The sequence below is a fragment of the Plasmodium cynomolgi genome, chromosome 9 (assembly GCF_000321355.1).
Source record: "Plasmodium cynomolgi strain B DNA, chromosome 9, whole genome shotgun sequence".
NCBI lineage: Eukaryota > Apicomplexa > Aconoidasida > Haemosporida > Plasmodiidae > Plasmodium > Plasmodium cynomolgi.
This window is the reverse complement of record NC_020402.1, coordinates 1,109,096-1,118,941: the sequence shown is the minus strand read 5'-3', so window position 1 is coordinate 1,118,941 and position 9,846 is coordinate 1,109,096. Positions and strand designations below refer to the sequence as shown.

Below are 9,846 nucleotides of genomic sequence, written 5' to 3'. Positions count from 1 at the left end.
GTTTTTTTCTTTCCCCTCCTGGTGGGGAGAAGAGATAGATCAGTATATAACCTGACCTGTTCAGGGGAAAAAAAAAAAAAAAAAAAATTGGAAAGTTCATTCCAAAAAAAAGGAAAAATAACACATCGTAGGGGACTTAACCAAGATAAAAGAAATTAAAAATAGGGAGGCACTCATGTGCTAATCGAGTGGACAGTCCCTTGCGTGGCGTGTGCAGCCCCTCCACACACACACCTCTAAGGCATAGGAACATAAAAATGGGGAGTCCCCACGTGAGCGAAACTCACACAAAGAGTTCCAATAAAAGGCCGAAAAAAAAGGATGCACGTGGTGAGAGAGAAACAAAAACAGTGAGGGGACTGTTCGTCCTGCCCGAAGGAGGAAATTATTTTCCAAACGATGAACTAGACAAGTCTGCAAATCGTTCCTTGCACACGTGTACAGGTGAAAAGTCACTGAAGGACGAGGCAACGACGCGACCGTCCGATCGAGTTAAGTGTGCACACCTGAGTGGTTTTTTTAAAAAAGGGAGGAGGCATAAAATTAATTCTGCAAATTGTGCAAATGGGAAGAGGGTCCCCCGGCTGGATAACTTCGCCACGTCGAAATGTTGGGACGTTCACATGGAGGGGCAGGCTAAATCGGAACGTTTAAGTAAACACTTCGTGAGGAGGGACTGCGCGAGGGGGGATGATCCGATCGAACCATTTGATGAGGGCAGCACACCGTTTGGGGATACAAACAAAAGGAGAGGGTCAGCGAGTGGAAGGCATCACCTTAGGGAAGGCATTCGCCGTGACTCCCCACCTGTGAGGAAGCAAAAGCATATATTCTGTGCAGACCTTTTTTATGGGCAACCCACCCAGGAGAGTAATCAAAATGGGGAAGGGGCAGAAAAGACGCCCCCCCTACGCAAGGTTAGAAGCATAAATGGAGGACTCACAGATGATGGTAGAAGAGAGAGGAGTCCCTCGACAAAAGAAATGGAACATACATCTGCAATTTTAACGAATGCGAAAAGAATCCCATGGGTGAAGTTGAACAAGCAATCGAGTGATGAGCTAACCGGAGTGTCAGACGAAGTACCAAGGTGGCCAAGGGGGGGCACACGAAGAAACGAATCGGTGCATGTAAAATTTGATCCCTCTGCGGTACAGACAAATGGGGGCTCTCCCAACAAGGACGTTAGGGACACTCCCCCTGGTGAAGTTAGAAGCGCTCCCCCTGGTGAAGTTAGAAGCAATCCTCATGATGAAGTTAGAAGCACTCCTCATGATGAAGTTAGAAGCACTCCCCATGATCAAATTAGGGACACTCCCCCTGGTGAAATAAAACACAAATTCAGTCTGAGTCATATTTATAATAACTACTTGAGTAGCAGGTCGAAATGGTCTCGCCAATTTGCGCGGAAAAACACGTTCGGGCGTGCAGGGAGTCGTGGGTCAGTCGGAGCCCTTAAGAGCGAAGGGGGCACCCCCGCAAGGCGGACACTCAGTCGATTACGCAACAGCGCAACTGGGCGGTCTACTATCCGCACCGCTGACTCATCAGCTAACCGCACTGCTGACCCATCAGCCAACCGCACCACTGACCCATCAGCCAATCGCACCACTGACCCATCAGCCAACCGCACCGCTGACCCATCCGCTAGCCTCACCGCTGACCCATCAGCTAGCCTCACCGCTGACTCACCCAGCAAAGCGGCGAACAGAAGCACCCGCTTCCAGAAGAACAAGCTGGTGAAGCTCTTCCGAGAGGGAAACAACGTATACGTCGAAAATCTTAAAATATGCCCCCGTGAGGAGAGGCACAAGCATGTGCTGTCCAACTGCAAAAGCACCAAAATTACGGAGAGACCAATCCTGAGTCTTCCCAAAGAACCCATTCCCCTAAGCGATTTGGAAAGCAATAAATATAAAGTGACCAGTAATTTGGACATGCCAAAAGTAGATGCAGAAAAGGAGGACGTTCATTTTTTAAAATTCAAAAATACATGGTATGAGCTTTTTTTCTACACCAGCAGTGGTGGTAGTAAAAGTAGAGAGAGTCTCTACAACCAGATTCTGATGAGACTTAACTTCGAGCTGTTGGTTCAACCCATAAAAGACATTGTCTTAGTTGATCAGAATACCTTGTCGTTTAGTTACCCCTACATTTATAACGCCTATTTAATTCCACCTCTAGATGTGCACGACACGGAAAACTCGCTTCGCATTCAGAAGGCGACAAGTGACCATGCACTCATAAACAATGGCTCGTGGGTCTTTTTCAAAAAGGGGGAGAAAGGGAGGGGTCGAAAGGGGGTGCAGAGAGGGGCGCCAACTAGTGGAGGAGTAAATGGAGTGGGTGGCAGCTCGATAAGTGGACGGACAGCCAACTACTTGATAAACATGCGTCGAAACAGATACTTCGTTGATAAATGCTCCTTCCGGTGCGCCAAGAAAGGTTACTTCGCCTCTTTGAAAGGTGTTCCTTCTCAGGGTGGTGTCACCTCTCCCACAGGTGATCCCACCAAACGAGGAATCGACCCTCTCTTATGCGGACAACCTACGGGGGGGATCGACCCTCTCTTAAGCGGACAACCTACGGGGGGGATCGACCCTCCCTTATTCGGACAACCCACGGGGGGAATCACCCCTTCTAGGGGCATTGCCACTGAGAAGGTGAAAAAGGCAAGCACTCTGCCCGTTTGGGGGAAGAGCCTAACAGGGGTGGTAGCGATAAGGGGTGCGAATCGGGACAAGAGACGAGACACACATGTGAATGGGCATCAAATGGAGAATTTGATTAAAATGGATTCACTAAAAAGGGGCAGCACTGTGAAGGACGGTAGTACAACAGAGAAGTGCCACTTAGGACAGAAGAATGTCACCCCGATGAGCAACTCCCTGTTCGACTGCTCATGTGTCTATATGACCTACTTGAACAGCAGTATAGAACCCGTCTTTCCGTACACGTGTAAAAATATTTTTTTTCTCTTCCAGTATTACCACAACTATTTGAGCGGAGTGGTCAGCTATTTCAGGGAGGATAAGGTGCGGAGGGGGCTGCTGCGTGCCCAGGGAAGCGGGAAAGCTGTTCCGCCGCGAGTCCAGCCAGTCCAGCCAGTCCCACCGCTTACCGCACCGCTTATCTCGCCGCTTACCTCACCCCTTACCGCACCGCTCACCTCACCCCTTACCGCTGTCCGTAAAACGGCCAACTTCTCAGACGTGAACAATTTTAAAATACGTAACTTCATAAACTGCAAGCTGTACGACTCCGTTTTCAGTTACGTGAAAAAAAAAAATTTAGAAAAGGTAAAGGAGTACACACAGGGGAAGAAGCAGAATAGGGGGTCCCCCCAAGTGCCAATATTTCTATGGGTTATTTTTGGAGGGAAGGATATGAAGTCCATCGATTCATTAAACACCGTTTATAAGATCCTCCGATACGCCACAGAGATACCTCCGTCTGAATATATGAGATACTTGGCCAAATTGGAAAGAAGGAAAATAAAAAAAAATTTGCACACCAAGTGGAGCAAGAAGGAAGGGGCGACCTGTGCTGACTGGGGAGAGCAACGGAAAGGATCCCCAAAGAGAGGCATTCCACCTGAACAGGAATATAACTCAGCAAATGAGTTCTTCCCCAATTTAGCAACTCACCGTGGTGTCATCGAGCGAAACGAACCAAACAGTGGGAGCCCCACAAAGAGGGGAAAGGAAAAAAAAAAATTGCCCCAATTGCCCCCAAATATTTTCTTCCACAAAAATTTGTACAAAAACGCTACCGAAATATACGATCGAATTGTGGAGTACTACGAGCAGTACAGTCAGAAATGTGACGCGTTTGGGCCTCACAACTATGGCCATTTTTTGGACTACTACAGGGAAAGGGTGCGAGGCTCCGCGCGGGACAGCGAGGGGGAGGATGCGGAGCGGGGGGGCGCCCATCATGGGGGAGGTCCCCTTGGGAGAGCTAATCATGGGGGAGGTCCCCTTGGGAGAGCTAATCATGGGAGAAGTCCCCATGGGAGTGCCCATCGTGAGGAAGATCACCTTGGGAACAGCCACCAGGACAGGGACGCGGATGAGGACCCGGATGAGGACGCGGACGAGGACCCGGACGAGGACCCGGACGATGCATACGACTTCTTCATAGAACGAAGCGACAGCGAATCGGACGAGCTGTTCGACTTCATTTCCTACCACATGCAGGGAAGAAACCCTTCGTTTGAAAAAAGCGGGGGGGAAGTAAAAGAAGGCAAGCTGAATTACACGGATATATACGGGCCGCTAATCTACAAGAAGAAGAAAAAAAACCCAGTTAGGTATTCCTTTTTGCTGTTGGACTACCCCGCGTATAACAACAGCACAGGCCACCCCTCGCCCCTGACGTTCAAGACAAGTGCCCTGGCGGCGCTGAAGGAGGCCTTGAAGGAGCTGCGCAGGGGGGCCCACCCTAGTGGGGAAAGAGGGAATAGAGGGGAAGGCGGGGAAGACGAGGAAAGCGAGGAAGGCGGCATTAGCGGCGTTGGCGATGCTAGCGGTGTTAGCAGCGTTGGAGATGCTAACCGAATTAACCACATTGGAGATGCCAGCCGAGTTAACCGCGTTGGAGATGCCAGCCGAATTAACCACGCTGGCGTATCCATAAACATCCTGGGCTACTCTCTCGGGTGCTGCGTCGGCCTGCAGCTGCTGCTGGACATTGCGAAGAGCCTCTACAACGACTTCTTCCAAGGGGAGAGCAAAAAGCCATTTCATCGAAAGGAAAGGGAAGCCATTAGGGACCCCCCAAACGAGGGAAACGATTTGTCAATCAAGCTAAACAGTAGGAGGAACAACAAGGTTAATGAGTACGTGTATGACGCGCGGAAAATATTAACCTTTGGGGATGTCTTTGTGAGTGGACCTTCATCCTCAGCCACTGATGTCCAGCTAAGAGGGGACCCACAGCCAAGTACCCAAGGGGAAAAAGAAGAAAAAGCGAAAGAAGAAGACAAGGAAAAAGCGAAAGAAGAAGACAAGGAAAAAGCGAAAGAAGGAGACAAAGAAAAGGGCAAAGACAAGGGCAAAGACAAAGGCAAAGACGATCTGAAAGACCCCCAATTTAGGAAACACCCCCCCCATCAAACACATTCCTACGCAGAACTACACCAACGGAGAAGCAGTCACTACTGTTGCAGCGTTACCAACTATCAACAAAGGAACAAACTGAAACTGGGGATTCACAAAAATGCAGGGTGCAAAAATGTCCCCAAAAAAGTCAGCATAAATGAAGGCCTGCAAAGTGTAAAGCAACGAAAAAAAGAGGTGGAAAAAAAATTAAGTAACGAATTAAACATAACTGTAGATAGAGTCATCCTTGTTGCACCATTCACGAACACGCAGAAATTGGTGAAAAGCATTTTAAGAAATAGTGTACTATTCTTACTTAGCTGGTTTGTTATGAATAAAAAATGCCCCTATGTCCACTGGGACAACATCTCCGTGCTGAAAGAATTTTTTAAAATACTATACGACTTAAAGGGAACAAAAAATTTGAGTAGCATTTTTGCCAATTTGCAAATTTATTTTATCCATGGAGAGAAAGACACACTGGTCAATTACCAAATGAGTTTGAAGCTATATAAACTTACGAACACACTTACGTCAAAGTATGCCTTACATCATGTTAAAGCTTTTCTTTATATTTTCAAGGAGGACTGTCATTCGTCTATCTTTAACACTGAGGGAGAAAATAAAATTTTGCAAATTATTTTTAAACCCCTCCGATTGCACCCCTTCAGCACAACTAACATACACAAATTGCATTTCAGTCTCTACAGGGACATCTATTTGTTGAAGACGGCCTACTTGCAGTACATCTCTGGGGTGACGTCTAAGTTGGTTCGTGCATGAATTCCTGCACACCCAAGCGGGTGTATCTCACCTTTCCCACAACGGAGTCTTTCATCTGCAAGATTGCTTAACACAGTTGTGCCACGAATGGCTCCTCTGCCCCTTCCGTTTATGCCCCCTTCGACGATTTGCCTTTTTGTTGCTTTGGAAATTGACCACATGGAATATTTGCGCTGTGCTGTGTCGCTTTTCGATGTAGTGTGGTTTGCTGCGGCGTTGCCTTTTGTTTGCTTGTCAGCTAGCTATTTTGTTCAATTAACCGTATATAATAGCTTTTTTTTTTTTTTTTAACTTGCCAGCTAGCTATTTTGTTCATTTAACCGCAATTAACCGTATTTAATAGCATTTTTTTTTTTTTTAACCTTGCCAGCTAGCCATTTTGCACATTTCCGCTGCACTTAACCGTATTTTTTTTTTTTTTTTTTTCCCTTTTGGGGAGTCAAAATGCAGTCGTTCGTGCTGGGGACTAGCAATGATCGACGTGAAACCGTGGAAGACGGCAACAAAGTGTGCTTAAATAAAACTCTGCACTGTGCAGGTAAGAATTATCTTAAAAAAAAAAAGGGAAACGAACCGCCGTTTTGAAAAAAAAAAAAAGAAAATGGCCGCAAATTTGTTGCAAGGTGGTAGCGGCGCAGCGGTAGGGAACAGATAACCCATCACAACAGTGGCCATGATCGCCCTGCGGGGAAATGGGCTCACGCAAAAGGGGAGCCACACAAAGGCAAACAGGTAGAGGTCGCCGATCACATGTCAATAACCCTGGACAGCTTCTGTATCCTGTTTAGTAGAATGTCCCCCTGTAAAGTGGAAAAGATAAATGGCATAAGGGAGCACTCAAATGGATGGACAAATGGGTCAAGCGATGGGCTGACATACCGGTGCAGAAATATTCGCCTCCGCCCCGGACAAATCCGCGGGAAGACACCGTCTCACGATCACGCGCGTTCCCGCTCCCGCTTCCGCTCCCAATCCCACTCCCACTCCCACTCGCGCACCCGCGCAACCTACCTTTTTAATCGTGTTCAAATACAGCGTGTTCCGCTCGTTGGGCTGGTTGCTCTCTATCGAACCATTCACCTTGTCAATTTTGCAGTTCAACTTCCCATTCGCGATGAAGGACGAAATTTCGCTCTCAATAAATTCCTCACTGACCCCAAAGGCGTACGCCATGTTTTTAAGCGTGACGCTTTTGAAGGGCTCCAGGAATTGCCTATAAGCTCTCACCCTCGTGTTTCGAATAAAATATCGGTAATGCCTTCCCAAGTATTTGTCCCTCTTCACTCGCATGGCTATTTTGATTGTCTTTTCCATAAACGTTCGATAATCGCAGTGGTAAAAGGAGGATATATAACTCTGCAAATCGTCATCACTGCTCGTGACCTGCAAAATTACTGAGCTGTTCAGAATTTTTTTATCCAGCACGGTTCTCTCTTCTGTCATCTGCATGTACGGGTCAGGTAAAAAAAAAAAAAAAAAAAAAAGGGAGGATAAGATATGAGGTAGCTAAAAAGCGGAGTATTTTTGTACAAGTTAAATTTGGGGAGCGCCAAAACGTGGACACATTCACTTCACACATGAGGCGAAACAGAACTCCCATTTCGCCAACGTTGCGTAATCTTACAATTCCCAGAATGACAACATAAAATATAACTTCGTCATAGGAAATGATTTCCGTTGCTGTAAATGTTGACGCAGCATCGATCAAAATTTTGGAGGCTTCTGGAAAGTTCCTAATCATAATGTAGTTCAAAGCTTCGTAAATTTTGAGTTTGTTTTTTCTTTCCCAGTCCCCTCCTTTCTCCATCTGCGTTCTTGCCTGCTCTAAATACTTTTTGGTGTTTTTCAAGTCGTTAAAGAAAATGCTTATTCGTATTATCGTGAGGAGGATATCCAGTTTGACGCCAATGCCTATGCCCTTTTTGTACACTTCTTCGTATTCCTTCAGTGCATTTTCCTGCGGGAGGATGAGGCGGTTAGTGTGTGTTGGGTGGACCAAGCAGGGGAGGAGGAGGATACAGAATAACAAAAATATGATAACACACATATTTGTCAGCCAACATTTCAGAGGGTTTCACAGACGAGCTGCGAAAAGGAGCCTTCCTTTTTCCCAAAGGGGGAGAGGAGGGGTCCTGTGAAAACTGGGTGTGCTAACCTTGTCTCCAATTTTGCAAAAAAAATTTGCCTTGAGTAAAACATCATTTTTGGTGTCAACAGAGTCAAAATTCTCAGAGGCCTCTTGAATTTTCTTCTCTATTTCGTTCATTTCTTCGTCTGCATTTTTTTTTAAAGAATTGTAAAGGTCCTGGTCTACAGCAATATTCAATTCTTCACATACATAGCTATAATATGCGTACATGTTATTTTTTTTTATTTCATCTTGCAGCTTCATCCATGTTTCGGTCTTCTCATTTGGCGATATATGTGTTAACTGCAAAATGTAAAATAAGTCAGCCAGGTAAAAATTGGGGTAGCTGTTTTTGTTCAGCTCGCAGATATCTTCTTTGTTCACTTCCATTTTTGTGTGGCTCCTTTTGTTTTTTTTCTTTAGTCATAAAAGAAATTGAGAATTGTGCCTTTTTGGTTCATTAAGGGGCGCTTTTTTTTTGGGGGGGGAGGGGGAGGTCATCCTTCCTCTTCCGCGTTCTCTGAGGTCAGCTGGGTGAACTTGGCCAATTGGGGCTTCACAATTTTGCCGCTTCACAATTTTGCCGCTTTTCAATTTGCAACTTTTCAATTTGCAACTTTTCAATTTTGTAATTTTTTGGAGAGCAATTTTCGCATGCACGGACTTTGGTGTAAGGGGCGAAAAGAAATGCTAACAGCACGATGAGCGTGTGAAATTGCGGAGAGACCGGGGCCGACGGGGTGACAAGTCCACGTGACGCTTCTCTTCACAGGGATATGATGACCCCCCCATTGGTACCTACTTTGCGGGGCGTATTCCCCATTTAGGCGTTATTAAATAATGACAGGAGGGAAAAAAAAAAAAAAAAAAAAAAGAAGCACACAGTAGGCACATAATATGTATGAAAAAAGTTATTGCCTTAAAAAAAAGATAATTCCTGAGGAGTCATTTCTTTGGTAACCTAAAAGGTACACATACATGCGGTGGGCAGTCAGCTCCACGGTGACCATTTGGTGACTATTTTTTTATGGTGCCCTTTTATTCTTTCCCGCTTTACACACCCATGGTCGTGCAAACTACCCAGGGGAGGGGCGCCACTGTGCAGATAACACGACGCAAATGTTGATCGTCGCCATCGTGACTGCTTTGTGACACACCTGGCTTCTCTTCACTTTTGCACATGATGAAGAAGGACCCCTTCCTCCCTTCCTGCCCCCTTTTCTAGGCCTGCCGTTTAAAGACATCCTGAAAAAGCGCGCCCAACTGAGGTAGCCATTCTGTTGCATGCTAACCCCCAAGGGAAATTTCCCCAATCGTGGACCTGTGGATATTCTTGTTAAAGTTCATTCATCGCAAACATAAATTGGGCCCTCCGAATGGGCGATTATACGTGACTACTATGGGAGGAATGGCGGCTGTTCCGCTTCTCATCCATCTGTGGAGTAGCAGCATAACATGCCATTTTGTTTAACACACGTTAATTTTTTACTCGTGTGTGCGTATTGTTTAAGAGGGATGGGTCATTTCCCCTCACAGAATGGGGAAGAAAAACGTAGGCAATTTTTAATATCAATGAGAAAAAAATGTAGGCGATATCACAGCTAAGGGGACTATACAACGGGATGTACGTTACCCCCCTTTTAGTAATTAATTAGCCAAGTGGGGTGTGTGTGTTGTGGAGGGATGGATCAACCAGTTGTGCACTCTCTGGGGTGATAACTTAGCTTGTGTGATCATTCGTTTCTCTCATGCAAAGACATGACCACTTCTACCGCCCCTATACAGGTATAGCCACGGGTAGATGGTCCCAATCATATATGTGCGCGTGTGAAG

General features: G+C 46.2%; 2 protein-coding genes across 2 annotated transcripts; one reads left to right on the top strand and one right to left on the bottom strand.

Annotated features, from left to right (window-relative positions):
* Window positions 1–2,792: 2,792 nt before the first annotated feature.
* On the top strand, window positions 2,793–5,885 carry PCYB_093550 (hypothetical protein; the record flags this gene model as incomplete). Its single annotated transcript, XM_004222469.1, has 2 exons — window positions 2,793–2,931; window positions 3,211–5,885. The coding sequence occupies 2 exons, from the start codon at window positions 2,793–2,795 to the stop codon at window positions 5,883–5,885; spliced, it is 2,814 nt and encodes a 937-aa protein (XP_004222517.1).
* A 513-nt stretch (window positions 5,886–6,398) lies between these two features.
* On the bottom strand, window positions 6,399–8,577 carry PCYB_093540 (26S proteasome regulatory complex subunit; the record flags this gene model as incomplete). Its single annotated transcript, XM_004222468.1, has 5 exons — window positions 8,041–8,577; window positions 7,510–7,842; window positions 6,765–7,328; window positions 6,647–6,685; window positions 6,399–6,434 (listed from the first exon to the last, which is right to left on the bottom strand). Exons 1-5 carry the CDS (start codon window positions 8,401–8,403, stop codon window positions 6,399–6,401), a joined length of 1,335 nt encoding a protein of 444 aa, XP_004222516.1. The 5' UTR covers window positions 8,404–8,577.
* Window positions 8,578–9,846: the final 1,269 nt, after the last annotated feature.